The sequence below is a fragment of the Aspergillus novofumigatus genome (assembly GCF_002847465.1).
Source record: "Aspergillus novofumigatus IBT 16806 chromosome Unknown P174scaffold_4, whole genome shotgun sequence".
NCBI classification, from domain to species: Eukaryota; Fungi; Ascomycota; class Eurotiomycetes; order Eurotiales; family Aspergillaceae; genus Aspergillus; species Aspergillus novofumigatus.
In genome coordinates, this window is record NW_020194277.1 from 1,636,196 (window position 1) to 1,655,133 (window position 18,938).

The 18,938-nt window shown below is 50.2% G+C and overlaps 7 protein-coding genes across 7 annotated transcripts; 6 read left to right on the forward strand and 1 right to left on the reverse strand.

Annotated features, from left to right (window-relative positions):
- Nucleotides 1-127: 127 nt before the first annotated feature.
- Nucleotides 128-2,678, forward strand: P174DRAFT_441333 (bifunctional anthranilate synthase/indole-3-glycerol-phosphate synthase). The gene has a single exon (XM_024827287.1). It carries the CDS (start codon nucleotides 231-233, stop codon nucleotides 2,523-2,525), a length of 2,295 nt encoding a protein of 764 aa, XP_024682651.1. The 5' UTR covers nucleotides 128-230; the 3' UTR covers nucleotides 2,526-2,678.
- On the forward strand, nucleotides 2,592-4,180 carry P174DRAFT_485362 (BRCT domain protein; the record flags this gene model as incomplete). Its single annotated transcript, XM_024830770.1, is given in 5 exon segments — nucleotides 2,592-3,157; nucleotides 3,214-3,420; nucleotides 3,440-3,535; nucleotides 3,577-3,698; nucleotides 3,767-4,180. The coding sequence occupies 5 exon segments, from the start codon at nucleotides 2,983-2,985 to the stop codon at nucleotides 4,178-4,180; spliced, it is 1,014 nt and encodes a 337-aa protein (XP_024682652.1). The 5' UTR covers nucleotides 2,592-2,982.
- Nucleotides 4,181-4,657: 477 nt separating this feature from the next.
- P174DRAFT_389098 (snoRNA-binding rRNA-processing protein IMP4) lies at nucleotides 4,658-5,675 on the reverse strand (the record flags this gene model as incomplete). Its single annotated transcript, XM_024823434.1, has 2 exons — nucleotides 5,635-5,675; nucleotides 4,658-5,551 (listed from the first exon to the last, which is right to left on the reverse strand). The coding sequence occupies exons 1-2, from the start codon at nucleotides 5,638-5,640 to the stop codon at nucleotides 4,658-4,660; spliced, it is 900 nt and encodes a 299-aa protein (XP_024682653.1). The 5' UTR covers nucleotides 5,641-5,675.
- A 6,754-nt stretch (nucleotides 5,676-12,429) lies between these two features.
- Nucleotides 12,430-13,292, forward strand: P174DRAFT_460171 (putative C2H2 transcription factor; the record flags this gene model as incomplete). The annotated part of the gene is made up of 2 exons (XM_024829852.1): nucleotides 12,430-12,692; nucleotides 12,758-13,292. The coding sequence occupies 2 exons, from the start codon at nucleotides 12,430-12,432 to the stop codon at nucleotides 13,290-13,292; spliced, it is 798 nt and encodes a 265-aa protein (XP_024682654.1).
- Nucleotides 13,293-14,034: 742 nt separating this feature from the next.
- P174DRAFT_170235 (uncharacterized protein) lies at nucleotides 14,035-14,482 on the forward strand. Its single transcript, XM_024821226.1, has one exon. It carries the CDS (start codon nucleotides 14,131-14,133, stop codon nucleotides 14,362-14,364), a length of 234 nt encoding a protein of 77 aa, XP_024682655.1. The 5' UTR covers nucleotides 14,035-14,130; the 3' UTR covers nucleotides 14,365-14,482.
- An 812-nt stretch (nucleotides 14,483-15,294) lies between these two features.
- P174DRAFT_431016 (dual specificity protein phosphatase family protein) lies at nucleotides 15,295-16,281 on the forward strand (the record flags this gene model as incomplete). The annotated part of the gene is made up of 1 exon (XM_024825673.1): nucleotides 15,295-16,281. The coding sequence occupies one exon, from the start codon at nucleotides 15,295-15,297 to the stop codon at nucleotides 16,279-16,281; it is 987 nt and encodes a 328-aa protein (XP_024682656.1).
- Nucleotides 16,282-16,785: 504 nt separating this feature from the next.
- P174DRAFT_369121 (uncharacterized protein) lies at nucleotides 16,786-18,828 on the forward strand (the record flags this gene model as incomplete). The annotated part of the gene is made up of 2 exons (XM_024822261.1): nucleotides 16,786-17,274; nucleotides 17,326-18,828. The coding sequence occupies 2 exons, from the start codon at nucleotides 16,786-16,788 to the stop codon at nucleotides 18,826-18,828; spliced, it is 1,992 nt and encodes a 663-aa protein (XP_024682657.1).
- Nucleotides 18,829-18,938: the final 110 nt, after the last annotated feature.

Consider the following 18,938-nt stretch of genomic DNA (forward strand, 5'->3'; position numbering starts at 1 on the left):
ACAAGCCCGATTAGGAAATTTTGACCCCCCTGCATCGGACGACTGTGATGAGTCAAACAGCGTGATTATTCTCCGTATTACTCTTGGTGGCACAAGGCACCCCTTGATCGATCTGAAGCAGGTGAGATTTCCCTTCCATCTCTGGCAGGACAAGCGCAAATCTAACGCAGACTTTGTTCATCTTCCTCAGTGAAAGCGACCTCGAATCGTTCCTGCTCCAAGTCTCAATCATGGCGAACTCCGATCTCGTTGACCATTCTCCCCGCCATCCCACCAAAGCCGCACAGCTGGCCAGTGCCTCGAATGTCATTCTCATTGACAATTACGATTCTTTCACCTGGAACGTATACCAGTATCTTGTTTTAGAGGGAGCCACCGTCACAGTTTTTCGTAATGACGAGATCACATTGGAAGAGCTGATCGCCAAGAAGCCGACTCAGCTGGTCATTAGTCCCGGCCCAGGCCATCCAGAAACAGATGCCGGTATCAGTAATGCGGCCATAAAGTACTTCGGTGGGAAAATACCTGTATTCGGTGTTTGTATGGGACAGCAATGTATGATCACGTCTTTTGGTGGAAAGGTCGACGTTTTCGGTGAAATCCTGCATGGCAAGACATCGATACTGAAGCATGACGGCAGAGGTGTCTATGAAGGCCTGCCTCCTGCGGTTGAAGTGACTCGATATCACTCGTTGGCTGGAACGCACGCGACTGTCCCAGACTGTCTGGAAGTTACATCAACCGTCCCATTGAACGATGGCAGCGGCAAGGACGTAATCATGGGAATCAGACACAAGCAATACGCAGTGGAAGGTGTCCAGTTCCATCCGGAAAGTATTCTTACGGAGCATGGCCGCACCATGTTCAGGAACTTCTTGAAGCTTACAGCAGGGACCTGGGAGGCTAACGGCAAATCCTCATCCGGCTCGGCCACGGTGAACGGCAGCGCACCAAAGGTAGACAAGAAGACTTCCATTTTGAATAAGATCTATGATCACCGGAGAGCAGCCGTTGCTGTTCAGAAACTGACTCCATCGCAACGTCCCGAAGATCTTCAGGCTGCCTACGACCTCAGCCTCGCGCCACCTCAGATTTCATTTCCTGCTCGCCTCAGACAATCCCCCTATCCACTATCGTTGATGGCAGAGATCAAGCGGGCTTCTCCATCCAAGGGCATGATTGCGGAGACGGCATGTGCTCCGGCTCAGGCCCGACAATATGCCAAGGCTGGAGCTAGTGTCATCTCAGTTCTCACTGAGCCAGAGTGGTTCAAAGGCAGCATCGACGATCTGCGAGCCGTCCGTCAGAGCCTGGAAGGCTTGCCTAACCGGCCCGCTGTCCTTCGGAAAGAGTTCATTTTTGACGAATACCAAATCCTGGAGGCACGTCTAGCTGGTGCCGACACCGTCCTGCTCATCGTGAAGATGCTGAGTGTTGAGCTTCTTACGAGGCTTTACAATTACTCCCGCAGTCTTGGAATGGAGCCTCTCGTCGAGGTCAACACCCCAGAAGAGATGAAAATTGCTGTTGAACTGGGCGCCGAGGTGGTGGGCGTCAACAACAGGGATTTGACAAGCTTTGAAGTCGATCTGGGCACTACGAGTCGGTTGATGGACCTGGTACCTGAAAGCACCATCGTCTGTGCTCTCAGTGGTATCTCTGGACCGAAGGATGTAGAGGCTTATAAAAAGGATGGTGTCAAAGCTATCCTTGTCGGCGAGGCGCTGATGCGGGCCCCGAACACATCTGCCTTTGTTACAGAACTTTTAGGGGGTAACTCCGAAAATAACTCCAAGTCGGCCCCGGGCTCACGGTTGGTGAAGATCTGTGGAACTCGCTCGGAAGAGGGTGCACGTGCTGCTGTCGAAGCTGGTGCAGATCTGATTGGCATTATCCTCGTGGAAGGTCGCAAACGATGTGTACCTGACGATGTCGCTCTGCGCATTGCTCAGGTAGTGAAGTCGACCCAGCGCCCTACTGTCCAGCCTGACTCCACATCACCCGCCAATACTTTTTCCTCCGACTTCTTTGATCATTCTACCCGCGTCCTGCGTCATCCAACGCGGGCTCTGCTTGTGGGAGTGTTCCAAAATCAGCCGTTGGCTTACATCCTGGACAAGCAGCAAAAACTAGGTTTGGACGTCGTGCAGCTGCATGGGTCAGAACCCCTCGAATGGGCCAGCCTAATCCCTGTGCCCGTCATTCGTAAATTTGCCTTGGATGAGTCTGGTATCGCACGCAGAGCTTACCACAGCTTGCCTTTGCTCGATTCCGGTGCAGGTGGCTCTGGTGAGCTTCTCGATCAGTCGCATGTTCAGAAAGTCCTTGGTGGCGATGATGGGCTACGAGTGATTCTGGCGGGTGGCTTGGACCCTTCCAACGTTGTTGATACCATCAAGAAGCTGGGAGACTCTGGACACAAAGTGGTTGGGGTCGACGTGAGTTCTGGTGTGGAATCTGATGGTTCACAAGATCTTGCCAAGATTCGCGCTTTTGTGCAAGCTGTGAAAACCTCTGAGGCTTAATGCAGAAAGCTCTTTGCCTTGCTCCGTGGCATCAGTTCAGTGCCACTTTTCTACGATGAGTTGATGACTCTTTAATGACTAGAAGGCTTACGTTCTCCAAGATCATGTCTCACTCATATCTTATCTCAAGATCACTTTCGGGCTACATGTATGTCATTATTTCTGGGTTCAGAAACATTTCTGTCTTTTCCTGAAGCTCCTCTACATACTCCTAGTAGTTTAGTTCTACTGAAATGGACACATTTGGGTAACCTCATTGCCAATTCATATCTTCCTGAGGGGTAGTAACACATCGCACACGTTTTAGTATCAGCCCTGATAGTGTTACAAAACAATACTTCATGCTTCCTCCTCCCTCATCACTAACGCATCTGCTGTGCTCTCTGCTCTTGATCTTGGCCTCTGATTTTATTGCCGCCCTCACCAAATTCAAGTTATCACCTCGCCTCTAGAAACCATGGGAAAGACATTCAAAAATATCCACGCTTGTGCCATTGGCAGGTTCCCTGTCAACGGTGATAAGATCCAACAGTGGATACGAGCCCATGGAGGGACCTTTTCGAAGGACGTCACCGAGGATGTTACGCACTTGATTACCACCACGGAGACCTTCGAAAAGAATGTCGAAGCAGGTATGGCACCCATCATTCCCTTTGCAGCCGAGACTAGGCAGGTACTAAGGTTCCAGATGGAACAGTTCAAAAGGCCAAGCTTCTGGAAACAGTTAAGATTGTAACCTATGGCTGGCTCGAGGATTCGTTGCAGTCAAAACTCCGTAAGCCGAAGCCCGAGGGAGCCTATCTTTTGGCGAATCTCCCGAACAAAGACAAAAAGAAACAGAGACGGGCCGCAAAGGTCCAGACGAGGCAGTTGAAGGCCAAGGACAAGTCATCGGGTACGTATGGTCATAATAGCGCCGATGCTTCAAGATATTGACTGTAGTCAAGCACCTGGAAACGATTCGTCTAACCCGAAGTCTCGAACCCGCAAGGGGAAGGCCTTAACAGCAGGTATGTCTCCTTAACCAGGGTGTGGCTCTGCGGTCTGACAGATTCAATCAAATATCAAGCGAACTATCACGTATATGTTGAGCAGGGCACGGGGGAGACGTACAGCGCTACTATCTACCGCCAATTGTCTCGGAACAATACACGCGAGAAATTCCAGATCAAGGTAGGTCCCTGCCTCCGAGGCGCCGAGTGACCTCTTCGCGCTTGCAACATAAGCTGATATATCTGTAGGTCCACGAGTCAAACGACATGCCTCACACTTACGCGACGCAAGCCAAGTACAGTCGTACCGGAAAGTCCATTGACGAGATGCTCGCGCCTCCCGGCAGTGACCAGGACAGTGCCATAGCAGCATTCAGAGACTTCTTCGCGGCCAAGACGGGAAAGAATTGGGAGAATCGACTGGATGGGTTCCCTATGCCTCCGAAGAAGGATGTTGATGGAAAGGAACTTCCGGTCCATGAGGGCTGGTTCTACTATGAAACTGGTAGATCTCTTCTTTCGATCTTTCTTCGCCAAGGGGAAACTCGAAGTTGTGCAGCGGGCCAGGGTGCTGAGCAGATTGCTGTCGGCTCGAACAGCGATGATCATGGTCTCTTGACGCCGCCTGGTATTAAAGACGGATCTGTGGTAGATCAACCCTAAGTCAGCGCCCAGGGGTCTTCCGAAAGACGGCGGTCAGTTCTTTCAGGCCAAGAGTTGAGAGCCATACGATTGCCGCATCTATCAGGGCGAATGGTCTACATCTAGCTGGAAAATCGTTGGCACTGTTGGGAACATCGGCCGTCTTAGGGTTGCGCAACTGGTCTCACCTACGCGATGATATTCTGCTTCTCTTCCATCGAGCTATGGGACAGACTTGTTCATCGGTTCAGCTAGCCTTGCTATCTCCTAACGAACAGCTCCACAGTTGAGGATCATCATTTCTTATGTTGTTGCAGAAGGAGTTGAAGCGAATTTTGACTTTCCTCTCAATGGGTATAACCAATCTAATGAATAATGATGCAGTGCTACCAAACATCAAGCACTTTGATCCCTCCTAAACACCTTGTGCGCCAAGTAACTTTTTGCATCCGTAAGAATATACACAGAGCCACTGCCTCCAGTCGATGTCCCAAATGCTCACAGATAGTCCTTCTTCTTGCTTGTTCTTGTGTACTGCGTGAGAGCCCATTCAACATCACCACTCGAGCCCTTCTCCAGCGAGCCACCACGGATTTCGAAAAGCCTCATTGTCATCCGCGGGCCAACCTCAGCCAACTCGACATCCCGGTACCCAGTCTTAACGAAGACATGGTGCCGAACCTCAATATTATCCTCCTTGTTCACGAAGGTGACGACTCGATTGCCGACCTTGCCAGCCTCACGAGGTGGGAACAGGTGCTTCAGAATCTGAACCACACGAAGACCGAGCTTCGTTCTAAAACCCTCAAAGATCAGGTGAGGGTAGCTCTCCGAAACAGTCCCACGGGCCGCATTGGGAATGTCCGCACGGAGAACGACGTTGTGCAACGAGAAACTGGCTGTCGGGCCATGAGGAAGATGAGAGATGGTCATCGCGGTGGGCGTTCCACGGTGTTCGTGCAAGAGAACCATGTCTGTCAACGCCGCGGCATTTGCGCTCGCCACGAGATCAGGAAGGACAAGAGTACCACGATTCAGGCGGATTGATGTGGGTAGAAGCAATCGGATTTCCTTCGCAAATGTGCCTAGGCGGACGGAGGGTGACCGGGAGGTGGTGACAATCGGACGAGGGTCAATGATACCAGAGGTGAGAGCGTATTCATCATCGAGGTCAGCATAGTCGGTGTCTTTGTTCTCCTTGTTGGGCGTCTCTAATGATTCATCATATTTGAAGTCTTCACGGAGCTTTTTATCATCCGCTATTGAGGGGTCAAGAGTCTTTCCGGTGGCCAAAGAAGCCTTGAGTTGAGCTCTTTTTTCGGCGATGGAGGCATCACGGAGAAGCAGAGCTCTCCGATAGAGATAGTCTCGACGCTCACGGGCTTGACGACGCTAGGTGTCTGTCAGAATGTTTCTGTGATTTTATAAAAAGTAGAAAAATCCCGCCAATATGTATGCGAGCGACATATACTTACCAGCATCTTTTTTTAATGTATTCTGGAGTGGTCTGTATGATAGCTTGTCGAGATCTGGTCCGCCGAACAACTTTTTTTTCTCCAAAAAAGTTGCGCCACTGGCCTGAACCGGCTACCGGACTGTGGGCTTCTGGCGGCAAAAGGTCCGATAACTTAAAACATCCAAAAGCCGATCGCAGTCCATTGACTCGCTCTCTCAAAGTCCTGACAACTACTCCGTACACCGTCCTGATTTTCAGGATTAGCGACTTTCGTTCGCCGGGTTCATAGTGACGGAAGGCTAAGTCAAGTGGGCTAGGGTATTGGAATCAACCGGTATGTTCTGTCTATTTGGTGCGCTGATATAGGTTGACTTACTAAGACCGGACCTTAGTTTCTCTCGTTCCTGTGCCCCTCTACTGTGGTACACTGGATCTTTTCGACAAGAAGGACTGAAAATTGTCCCTTTTGCTCATTCATTTAGGACGACTGGCTTGTCCTGACGCTCCTTTGGTTCCCGTATTTCCGGCATCTTCGATTTCCGTCGCGGTTGCCACGCTACCGTCTCTCCCCTTCGAAACGTTACGCTCTGAGTGGTACTGCGTTCCTTGCCTAGAGTCAGCAACACGAGCTAGGTTTTCTGCTATTTGATAACCCATCAATTTCGACTTCAGGCAGACTATGGCTGCTATTGGCGATGGTAGGGCTCCAGCGGATCTCGATGAGACTATTCTGAACATGACCGGCGGTCCGCGCCCAAGAAGACACGACGACGAAGATGATGGATCGGATAATATTGGTGACGACGACGTCGACAGTGTTACCAGCGCCGCTGTGACTGGCCGCAGGCAAAATGAGGGCAACCTTGAGGAGGAGAAGGAGCTACCTCCGCACGCATGCGCGTGAGTAACTACGAAACCATGTGTCTCTCTGGTCCGAATCTTCCGCTAACGTTTACCTGCCTTTCTATAGTTATTGCGGTATTCATAATCCGAGCAGTGTGGTAAAATGTCTGGCTTGCAGCAAGTGGTTTTGCAGTGCTCGTGGGAACACATCCTCTTCACATATCGTCAACCATCTTGTCCGAGCTCGCCACAAGGAGGTTCAGCTTCACCCCGCCTCGTCCCTGGGCGACACTATCCTGGAGTGTTACAACTGTGGAACTAAGAATGTTTTTCTATTGGGTTTTATTCCGGCCAAATCCGACACAGTTGTGGTTTTGCTTTGTCGTCAGCCCTGTGCCGCCATGCCGTCGTCAAAGGATATGAACTGGGACACTTCGCGCTGGCAGCCACTGATTGAGGATCGCTCATTCCTGCCATGGCTTGTTGCCGCTCCATCAGATCAAGAGCAGCTCCGAGCCCGGCATCTTAGCCCGCAGTTGATCGCAAAACTGGAGGAAATGTGGAAGGAGAATTCCCAGGCGACTTTCGCGGACCTGGAGAAAGCCACGGCGGTAGATGACGAGCCCGCGCCTGTTCTCTTACGTTATGACGATGCTTTTCAGTACCAAAACATCTTCGGTCCCCTGGTCAAGATTGAAGCAGACTACGATCGTAAGCTGAAGGAATCTCAGTCACAGGATGGTCTCATCGTCCGTTGGGACCTTGGCTTGAACAACAAACATCTTGCCAGCTTCATTCTGCCCAAGCTCGAGCTTGGAGACGTGAAATTGGCCGTGGGAGATGAGATGCGCCTCAAGTACACGGGTGAGCTACGGCCCAAGTGGGAGGGTGTGGGATACGTCATAAAGATTCCAAACAATCAGTCTGATGAAGTGACGATCGAGTTGCGCGCTAAGGGCGATCACAAGTCCGTGCCCACCGAATGTACCCACAACTTCACTGCGGACTATGTCTGGAAATCAACCTCATTCGATCGTATGCAGCTCGCCATGAAGACTTTCGCTGTTGACGAGATGAGCGTGTCCGGTTATATTTTCCATCGCCTCCTTGGACATGAAGTTGCCGCTGCACCGATGAAGACTCAGCTACCGAAGAAATTCAGTGTTCCTGGCCTACCGGAGCTCAACGGAAGCCAGATCAATGCAGTCAAGAGTGTGCTACAGCGGCCCATGAGCTTGATTCAGGGTCCCCCAGGAACCGGAAAGACTGTTACGTCTGCCACGATTATTTACCATCTCGCCAAGATTAACGGAGGTCAAGTCTTGGTCTGTGCACCATCCAATGTTGCGGTCGATCAGCTGTGCGAGCGTATTCACAGGACCGGTCTCAAAACAGTACGTGTGACTGCAAAGTCGCGTGAGGACGTTGAGTCACCTGTGGGCTTCCTTTCCCTGCACGAGCAAGTTCGCCTGAACGACAGCAACATTGAACTCATCAAGCTCAACCAGCTCAAGGCCGAGCTGGGCGAATTATCGAGTCAAGACGAGAAGCGTTTGAAGCAACTCACTCGTTCGGCAGAGCGCGAGATTCTGAACAATGCCGACGTCATCTGCTGTACTTGTGTCGGCGCTGGTGACCCGCGGCTTGCTAAGCTCAAATTCCGCACTGTTTTGATCGACGAATCGACGCAGTCGGCTGAGCCTGAGTGTATGATTCCACTGGTCCTTGGCTGCAAGCAGGTCGTTCTCGTCGGTGATCACCAGCAGCTTGGACCTGTTATTATGAACAAGAAAGCGGCGAAAGCGGGTTTGAACCAATCCCTCTTCGAGCGACTTGTTATCCTCGGCTGCTCCCCTATTCGACTGAATGTGCAGTACCGTATGCACCCGTGTTTGTCAGAGTTTCCATCGAATATGTTTTATGAAGGATCTCTGCAGAATGGTGTCTCTGCTTTTGACCGACTTCGCCGTGACGTGGATTTCCCTTGGCCTGTCGTTGACAGTCCCATGATGTTCTGGTCGAACCTTGGCAACGAAGAGATATCGGCGTCAGGAACTTCGTATCTCAACCGAACCGAAGCTACAAACGTGGAGAAAATCGTGACTCGCTTTTTCAAGGCCGGTGTGCAACCAGCCGACATTGGTATCATCACGCCTTATGAGGGTCAACGTAGTTACATCGTCAGCTCTATGCAGGCTAATGGCACGTTCAAGAAGGAGCACTACAAAGAAATCGAAGTCGCATCGGTTGATGCTTTCCAAGGTCGAGAGAAAGACTTCATTATCCTTTCCTGTGTGCGTTCCAACGACCACCAAGGCATTGGTTTCTTGAGTGATCCGCGTCGTCTGAACGTCGCACTCACCCGAGCTAAGTATGGTCTGGTCATTCTCGGAAATCCCAAGGTCCTGTCCAAGCATCCTCTGTGGAACTGCCTGCTGCAGCATTTTAAGGAACGACACTGTCTTGTGGAAGGACCCCTGTCCAACCTTCAGGAATCTCTTATTCAATTCAGTCGTCCAAAGCAGTCATATAGAGGTCCACAGCGGTTCCAGATGGCTTACAACCATGCTTCCAACGTCACCAGTGGAATGATGAACGGCCGGAACGGTCACCGAAATGAATTCCATGACACTGGCTCTGTGATTGGCTATATTCCCGACGATGTCTCCTCCGTGCACTCCTCTGCCCTTGGAGGCGTCACTATCCCCTCAGGATATCCACCAATGTTCCAGAATTTTGCAGACACCTGGCCTGCTCTTCCTGGCGCCAGACGAGCTAATGGGGCCAGAGGAAAAGGAGCGCCTAGCGTTGCTGGGGAATCCGTTGCAGCTACCGAGTCCGACATTACGGGAAGTATCATTGACGGAAGGAGCGTTGATCAGGGCGGTGTTAGCCTTGCTGGCTTGAGCATCAACGACATGAGCAAGCAGCCTAGTCTCAGTCAGTCCGACAGGTTGAAACGTTACGTGGAGTCGGGCGGACGGGAGCCGTACAGGGCTGGCGTTCCCGACAACGGGAGCATCTTTGGAGGTAGCTCCGCCAGCATTCGTGTGACTCGCGGGGTTCCTGGACATGTCCACGATGATGATGACGCTCGCAGCGTCTCCACCGCTTTTGCGAGCCAAGTCGGAGGTAACTACGATTGATTTCGGTGATACTGTATACAACGCCATTTAGGGTGGCTTCAGAAGCATGCAGTACCTCCATGATGTGGACGACCATCTATTTCCAGATCCTCCAAATACGACTCGATGGCCTGCGAGGGTTGTCAAATTTTTGGTGGGACTTGACAGATCTCCCTCAGAAGCCTCGATCGGGCTGCATTGGTGGAAAGAACGTTGCGGCAGTGGCGAGGTCTCTCCTTTCAATGATCTCCCAGTCATTTTTCTACCAGCCCACATGGGTCAGAGATGTCTGCGAGTAGTTGCCATTCTTAGTATTATTAAGAGGCGCTTGATGATCCGTGAAAGAAGCGTCTCGACTGGCAGCGTTCGTCATGTCCACGCGCATCATGGCTGAGCTGGATGACTTTGGATCATCAACGTATGAAATCTTTCTTGTCCTATTCCGGCTTGCACGTGCCCTCAACACCCGGCAATTTCGAGGCTGCTGACCAGTTCAATATCCTTGAAGGGTTATTGAACAAGATTGCGCTTATGACAAAGATGTTATCAGTGACATTCTGCCATTTCTGATTATTCCTGCTTGCCAATATTTACGTTTCCTCGTTGGCTCGGCTTCGTGGCATTGCTAGGGCGATGCAGGGAATTTGGCGGCGTCCTTCGTGGCGCCAGCTGGGCAAGGTCGTCTTGATCGCGGTCAGAATTGCCTTCCTCTGGCTCGCTGGTCCACTGCATGGGACTCTCTAGCGATGTACGCAGCGCCGAGCTACGACCTCTTGCAATAAAATCCAACTATTGTCTTTCATTAAAGCACTACCGTTCTAGATGAAATGCTGAACGTAGAACCGAGTAGCTTGGCCTTTGCAAATATAGAGATGCCTGCAACTGTCGGTCTGCGACACAGGTTGCCCAGCGCTTGATATAGTATATAAATAGATTCAACATCCCTGTAGATAATCAGTCCTTCTCAAGACAGGCATCTACAAATCATGCATGCTTGGCATTCTGCAAAAATCTGACACTTTGGTTCGTCCATCACACATCGCAGGATTTAGTAGGATGTCTTAACTCAGGTTTAGTGATCTCTCTGTATACATCACTGTGCAGACTCAACCACAACCATAATGTAGTTTACTGGACCAGACCACGACAGTAGTCGGCCTCTCTGGTCGAAATCCAGAACCCGCTCCGATCTCCGTGAATCATACCCTTGTGATCTGGATAATTTATGCAGAGTTCTAAACTCCCGGGGTTGCCAGCCGAAATGCTAGGCCGTTGTGCTGCGCCACTGCAAGAAGAACAGTCTGCTATTTTCGCTCATCTAGTCGAACTACCATTCTACACGTCGGCGTACTCGGTAAACATATCCTACCGCCTCTATAAGAAGAACTGAGATGCCTATTCGATGGCTATGTCAACCGTGATCTTGTACTGTCTGTGCTTGGGTTCGTAAGGCGACCTCCGGAGCCGAATGATGCTCTATCCAAGGACAGGGCTGCTTTGCTACATAGTGCAACCTGTTCTTGGCAGAAGTATCAACCTTACTGGATGCAAATTGAGTTTCGTATGCCTCATGTCGTGTATAGCTGTGCTTGACTCGATGTCATTCGACGCAAATCAATCCCGAGGATAAGGTGAAGCGCATTAGTAAGGCAGTATAAATATACTGCTAGCAAAGTGACAGTGGGATGAAGGCGAGAATTCCTCTAGAGAATGGGAAAGCTCCGTATATCGGCAGGGCAACTGCGACGTCTACTGTCGCGAATGCCTGGTTTCCTAGGCTGCCGACTTCTTGGAAAAGCCATGTCACAGTCCGCATTGGGCTACAACCGCCGGTTTCACATCTGTGCCCTGGCGGTCAGAGGATTGGGTACCTCAGGTACACGCCGACTTTGACGTGGTCTGGCAGAGATCGATCTGAGTCGGGCTACCAGTAAGCCTGCAGAAGTACGGATGAAGATCAACTGGACTAGGATAATGATGAATAATGATGAGCTGAAGATGATCTTGAATCTGATGAAATCGTAGACTGCCAAGGAGAACCCTTGAGCTGGTGAGGAGGAGGGATCGACGGTGGCTGAGGGTACGAATCCTTAGGCCTGCTGCGCCACTATGATTGACTGGCATCTGTGGCGGCTGCTCTCGACCTGGCAGCACAAGCATCACTTTGGAGTCCCTCTCTTATGTTGAACTAGGTAGGATTCATGCGGATACTCTGTCAGTACTTACCAATAATAACCTAATATATCAAATTATGACTTATCCGGCTGCCTGATTCCTATGCGGATGACTCACTGAATATAATTACGACCTAAGATCTCATCCTCGGTGCCACTAGATCTCGACTTTCCGCTTCGGGCTATAACGATCACAACGCGACAGACATCACACCACGTGTGCAGCAGTGTCCGCATAATATTCAAATCCTTTGGGTGTGAATCACAGTACTCTGGAGTATATCATCGCATCTGCTTTATCAAGGCTTGAGGTATCCTTGCATTCCTTGTTTCTCAACAATAGCCCATACCACACAGTCACATGATTTTGATGTGGCGGCTCGCCAAATTCGATTAGTCATTCGCTAGTGGATGCCTTGCTACCTGAACGCCTGAAAAAATCGGCACCCCGTCTTCCTCGTAAGGAACCAACATCTACTGAGCGCCACCCACGAGATCAAGTCACTGACGGATTTATATCAGCAATACTGCCTCTCAAATTGATTTAGACCCTTTCCTCTTATCCTTAAATCGTATTATTGCTCGGCCCTCGAGTCTTGTGTCGCTTCATACTCGAATTTCCTCCAAACTAGGCCCCCAATCTCGACTGAGCTGCGGGGCTGTACTTGCGATATGGGTGACGGCTCTGACTATCCAAGCCCACGAAGTGAAGGTCCCGGAGTACCTACAGCTATCCTTGTCCCTGCTCCGGACTCTTTGTCGCCTGTTCCAAAGATGAATGAGCAAATGCCCCCTGGTTTCATGGAAGGCGCTCGTCCTCGACTGTCTGTCAGAAGAGCGCGGGATCCACCCAAGAACGCAGCCGGCCAGATCTATTGTGATCATCCCGAATGCCAGCAATCGCCTCCGACATTTCGGCGTCCTTGTGAATGGAAGTAAGTTCATGCTTAGATCAAATCCTCACGCGTCTGTCAAGAGCTAACGCGTCTTTCACCTGTAGCAAACACATGGATAAACATGACCGTCCCTACAAGTGTCTGGAACCAGGGTGTGACAAGATCCAAGGATTCACATACTCTGGCGGGCTTCTGAGACACCAACGCGAAGTTCACAAAAAGAACATTAATGCCAAAAAGCCACTGATGTGTCCATACACCGACTGCAACCGCAGTACAGGGAATGGTTTCACGCGCCAAGAGAACTTGAAGGAGCATCTTCGCCGCCGACACATGCACACCGAAAATGGCCCTGCTACAGAACTGCCCATGGTTTCAACACCTGACCTGGATGGGAATCATTCTCTTTCAGTTCCTCCATCCGTTAAGCGGAAGCGCGACTCCCTTGATGATGACATCTCGGTCGCTCTCCCAGGCGATGACGAAAACGAGGTCGATTTGCGCAATGAGCTGAAGAGACTGCGTCGCGAGGTTCAAGAGAAGGATCGCCGACTCGAAGAACTAGAGAGAATTGTGGCTGGATTGCAGCAGGCCATTCCTCAGCCAACCATCCCGCAAACTGCCGTGTCGCAGGGGTGATGCGCAGGTCTTGGTACTAGACTCAGCTGTGCGACATACGCCTTCGCTTTCATGACTTTTGTTCCAGTTGTTGCATTTTGCGGGCGTTTTCGTTTTCATGTACGGGGTCTCTGGTCTGCGCTTACTCGAAATCAATGGAGGTTAATGTCGTGTCGGTCAGTCCATCTCAGAACGCATCATCACAACACACATCTGGCGTTTTGCTCGAGGTCGATCATACAACTAAGGCGGTGTTTTAATGGCTGTTTACCTTTGTTTGCTGGATTCCTGAATTATACCCAGGTGTTATCTTAAATCTCTCTCTCTCTCTCTCTCTCCCCTCTCTTGCCACTTTCCTTCACAATTCTGAGCTCTTCTACCACCTTACTCTCTTACTATGTACTATCCATCTGAGTGCCATCGCGTATCCTCGTTTCATAGCTTTGGGATCTAATGGAAAGGAAAATTGCTGCTACGATTGACCAAGTCGCCTGACTATGTTCGTCCGACTTGTTAGCCTGATTTCACTTTGCCATCCCATCCACTCGGCCTGGAACTATCAACTGCCATGCCACCTCAGCATATGGAAGCCTAGACTATCTCCCATCCTAGTCATTAGTCAAATAAGATTGTAGTACCGATTTGTCAGCTTATTCCTAACTTTCCTAGCTCATCCTTAGGGCCGTGTAACAGGGTAGGAGACACACATACTATACGAAGTATGACTCTTGTAGTATATGGTCTGACTCAATCCGGTATCTTTCGGATACCAGCCCCCCATTTCGATTATGACTCGACTTGACTAGCTAGGACTTTGTTCTCTTTGCCCAATCTAGTACGATTCTGGGGATGGTATGGTATGTCATGTGAGTTTGAGACAGGCGTCGCCTTAGGCTTCCATCGCTCGTTGAGACTGCCAAGGTGTCCCCTTTCGGATTCGGTGGTAACTGGGAGAATCATAAGCTCCCGTCCACTTAGCTATGGATTTACGTGTTGTCAAGTGAGGGTGTTCCTGGATCTGGTATGTTCACCATATTCGGTCTTAGCACGCATCACAGAGCGTTCCGGCCTCTTCGTTGTACGAAGGCCATGAACCTTGAATACTAATCATACGGTGCATAGTCTATACCCTGAGCATCGTTGAGTGCCCGGTGGTCTTATTAGCCAGTTCCAAGGCACGAGTGGCTTCCTACATCGAGCAAGCGAGAAAGCGTTTTGTTGGTCTGGGTCCCGGTCGTCCGAAGTACGAGGCTCATGGGCAATACCAAGCTCGTTCTCCATTTATTGCCATGCTTGCTCTGATCACATGTAATTGAACGACGTTGGGGTTATGTGGTTCTTCCATGATAGTTTCGAAGGCGGTGCCTAAACAAGCGCTTCTGCGACGGAGCACAGGCCGCAAGCCTCCCTCTAACGGTCCAATTGTCCCTGAAACCCAGGTATCTATTGAATGAAGGGTCCAGATGACTACTGAGAATCACTTCTGCGAAATCTGTTGTCTGACTGTCTTGCTCAACTTTCAGGCGCATCTCAAAAGAAGTTGTCTACTTATGAGTATACATGACTAATCATGTAGGTAACTAACTTAGTTAAGTAACTAACTTTGTCCTTGCTATGCCACGGATGAGTCATCAGGCACTCAACCCAGGCAACAACTGCTTTTTGGGTGCCTTTGATGCTAACCCTAGGAGACCATGTTGTGGTGCCTGGAAACTCAGGTATGACTTAAGGCAAGTCTAGGTAATGGTAAGAGGAAAATGTTGGGAAAGATCAAGTCAAGTAGTGACGTTGCTGCTTGCTCCTCATATCTTGACACATTCACTCACTAAATGTTTGATCCATGTTTACTGCCCCTGAATGACTTTCACATTATCTACTCTCACTGATGAAATCTCTCATTGCTTCCTAATAACATACAAGGAGAAGAAGCTATCACAATACTCCCTTTGGCAGCAGATTCTAGTTCTCTGCAACCCCATTGTCAAATATTCTCAATCAAACTCAAAAAGACTGTTCCGCCAAAATGACTCCGGCTCGTTGCAGTGAGGCTTCGATGTCGGAGCAGGAGGGTTCGCATTATGTTCGAACTCATGAATATACCTCTGGAAGTGCAAAGACTCGTCTGACTATGTCTGCACCTTCATTCTATGATGAGGACAACTCTCTTGAGGAAGTCATCAGCCCCACTTCTCACGATTTCCAGGAAGGGGAGTTCGTTTGCGCGGGATTCTTCCAGATGATCAACCCGGAGAATTTCGTGCATCGAGTCGTGGCGCCAGACTGGGACTACATGATGCGGAGACAGGCGCAAGCAATCCTGCCATTTCTCTACTTGGGCCCTGTGTCCTGTTTGAAAGACAAAGCCTGGCTCGCCCAAGAGGGTTTCACATTGTTGCTGGCGATACGCAACAAACGCTCAGCACAAGCGCGCCTGGTTTCTGGTGAAAAGGTTGGTGCGGAGCTGGGAATTGAAGCCGACGCGGTCGATGTCATGGACAACCAGGAACTCATCTCGGCATTTCCTTATGCTATACGCCGCATCAACGATCATCTCGTGTCGTCTGGGCCTGCTGTTGACACCAGCGCACCAGGAAAGAAGGTCTTTGTCTTCTGTGAGTCTGGCAACGAGCGCTCGGCCACGGTCGTCATAGCATATCTGATGGTCATGCTCAACCTGAATATGGCTGTCGCATCACATCTCGTCCAGCTTCGAAGATTCTGTATATGTGTTGAAGAACCGCTGAGGGAGCTCCTCGCATCATTCCAGTCTATACTTGATGCCAAACGGGATGTGCAGAAGGCCATACAAGCGTCTACGTCCAACTCGACTCTAGCAATCCCTCAAGCGACCGTTTCTAGAAAAAGAAGCATTGCTGATCGACTTGATGAGCCTACAACTACGGGTGGTGATACGGTGGGAATGGACATGGACATGAATATGAATATTATGGATGACGGTTCAATTGATAGTAGAAAGCCTCTTGCCCCATTCCAGGATCGTTCAAATTGATTAGCGTGAATGATCTGCCTTGCAGCATGGGAACTGTGCTTCTCAGGTGAATGTTTAGTTGACGTCTCGGCGATGACTTTTTCTTCCTTGTTCCTCTTTCTGGTGACTTTTTTCTGTGTTTCCCAATCCGGAGATACCCAAACATCACCCACCTATGTGATGCATTGCGTTAACATTCTGCTACCATCCTGAAAGATCCTATTGCTTAAGTAGCTACAAATCTACCTTTCACAAAGGGATCATTGTTGTCATTCTATCCGAGACGGATCCTTTTCTGTTATCTTTCCTTTCCGTTTCTTCCTCATATCCGCTGGACAACACGTCCTCTGACGGCTTCGAACCTGGAAAGGCAGCCTTCTTCAGCTTCTGCACAGAGACAGGGGCGCTCCTCCGTCTAGGGAGCATACTGGTTTGTTTTCCTTGCTTAAGACCGCAGTTCATAGCCTTGCTAAGTTGTCAGTGCGCGTTCAGTGATCTATCTGTCTCTCTAGAATTGAGCTCACCATGAGACTTCGCGAGAGTATCCGGCCACCTGAGCGCTTCAACTCCGAGCTAATCATTACACCATCACGAAAGAAGACTTTGCGCGAATCTAGAAATCAAAGAACCCCTCGTTTTATCGATTACAATCCAAACTTACCTCCTGCTGCATTCCCCACGCTTGACCCAGCCAATCGCTCTCAATCGAGGACCGAAGGACAGGACCGGGCGAAAGTTGAGCAGGATGGCGTAGCTAAAGGGGTGCAACACGACGCCAGCTCGATTGACTTTCACGGGAGCAATACGGAAGATAAAGAGACATGGGAGCAACTTGAAGATATCTCAATCGATGAGCTCGAGGACCTCATCGCTAGCAATGGGGAACTCAATCCTATCTACGTGAGAAACATGGCAATCATGGCGACTGCAGAAACGTCGTCTTCTTTTGAGATGGACATGGAAGATAGCGATCCTGACGAGCCGATGACAGACGTAGATGGCCGTCACGCAGAGGTATGCTTCTTGACAAAGTATACGCCCTATTCCCGTGCTGACTCTTCCCAGTCTATCAGGTTCATCCACGATCCAAAATGGTCTGACCTTTCTCCGAGCTTGCAAGCAGAGATCGCCATCAACCTCCGCCAACACTACAGATGGTCCACAGTCTATAGCAGGCTTGGCTTGGGGGAAAAGGAACGCGAGGAGTTACAGGAACTCATCAGACGCCGTGACCATCAAGTTGCGATGGAAGACTCGGCGCTGCATGCGATGAGGGCAAAACAACTGAAAGCGCTCCTCAGAATCGATAGTAGTTCGGCCAGCCGCAACAAGACACCTCACAAGCTGGTCTTTCGCAAAATTTCCCGCAAGACCACTCAAAGACTCAGAGGCAACATAGGAACGAACTATCTCCTGTGTGAAGTCGGGGAACTCCTGAACGCCAGACAATTCTTGCAAAGGCGTGGGATCGAAAGACATTATGCCGGGAAGTGGAGCGGCAGTATCGTGACTTGGCCGAGTGCTCAAGATGCATCTGACGCCGAGAGAAGAGAGAGCCAAGGAGATTCGATGGTCACTGGGCCAGTCACTCCGTTCGGGGTTGGTTCGATCACCGTAAACGACCATAGACACGATTTCGCTGATTGTAGTAGGCCTCCTCCGGCTACTCCTCCCCATCGCGTCATTCACACAACGGAAGATATTGACGGAGCTCTGGTACAGTACCAGGAGAGAGATCTGCCTCCTCGCAAACTCTATCATCGTGGAGAACGTACCCGACGACTGATCGTCCGCTTAAAACTCGGCCAACCAAGAGCTAAGTTTTTCCAAGCATGGAAGAAATCTGCTCATCCGCGAAGATTGGTACGATCCTTACCACCTCTCGATGTCTTTTATAAAGCATCATCAAGTCCTGGAGAATCTGGCGGGGGAGCTGGCACGACAACAACCTCGGCTGTAAATTCGAGTCATTCCGCTCTAGACGATTTCACGCAGTCGCTACGCAATGCCATCACCGAGGATTGGCAGCGAGGCTTACTTGAGCTCGACGATACATCTTTGATTTCCTGTTGGACGAAATTCCAGCGAGAGTTACAACAGGCCACATTTGAGCCAGACACAGGCGAGGTCGTGGAAACCTTGGACTCGTATGTACACACTGACCGGCATTCGGAGCTTTCTGAGGTCATACCTTGTATCAACTTCACAGATGTCCCCCTTCCTTCAAGGCCAACAACACCTGGTAGAGTTATGTTACCCATGAGTGTCGATTATATCCAGAGTGGAGAAGATAACTTCGCACCATTCAGCGATGCAAGAACCCCACGAACAGACCCCGTCGTCGACAGCCCAGGAAGTAGCTGCTGGGAAACTTCTTCGGATCGTGCAGCGGCATACTCACCCACGACACCACTGACCACCGTCACCAACACTTTCGAATTCCTTGAAGACTATCACAGCGAGAAAAGTGACAATGATTGGGAGGACGCAGAAGACGAGGAAGAAGAGGACGAGGTGATCTTGGTACCAGCCATGGGGCCACTTAGAAGGGCAGCTGCACAGGGATAGATCTGGGGAGCTATGTACTATTTCCCATTTGTGATAGACCATACTACTTCAGCTAGATCTGGTCAAATATCTATCAGACCATCGCTATATGCGGTTGCTGATCTTCTGAC

What these genes read in the sequence shown, in the direction of transcription:
- P174DRAFT_441333 (XM_024827287.1), top strand. Translation starts at nt 231, where the DNA reads ATGGCGAACTCCGATCTCGTTGACCATTCTCCCCGCCATCCCACCAAA.
- P174DRAFT_170235 (XM_024821226.1), top strand. Translation starts at nt 14,131, where the DNA reads ATGTCATGTGAGTTTGAGACAGGCGTCGCCTTAGGCTTCCATCGCTCG.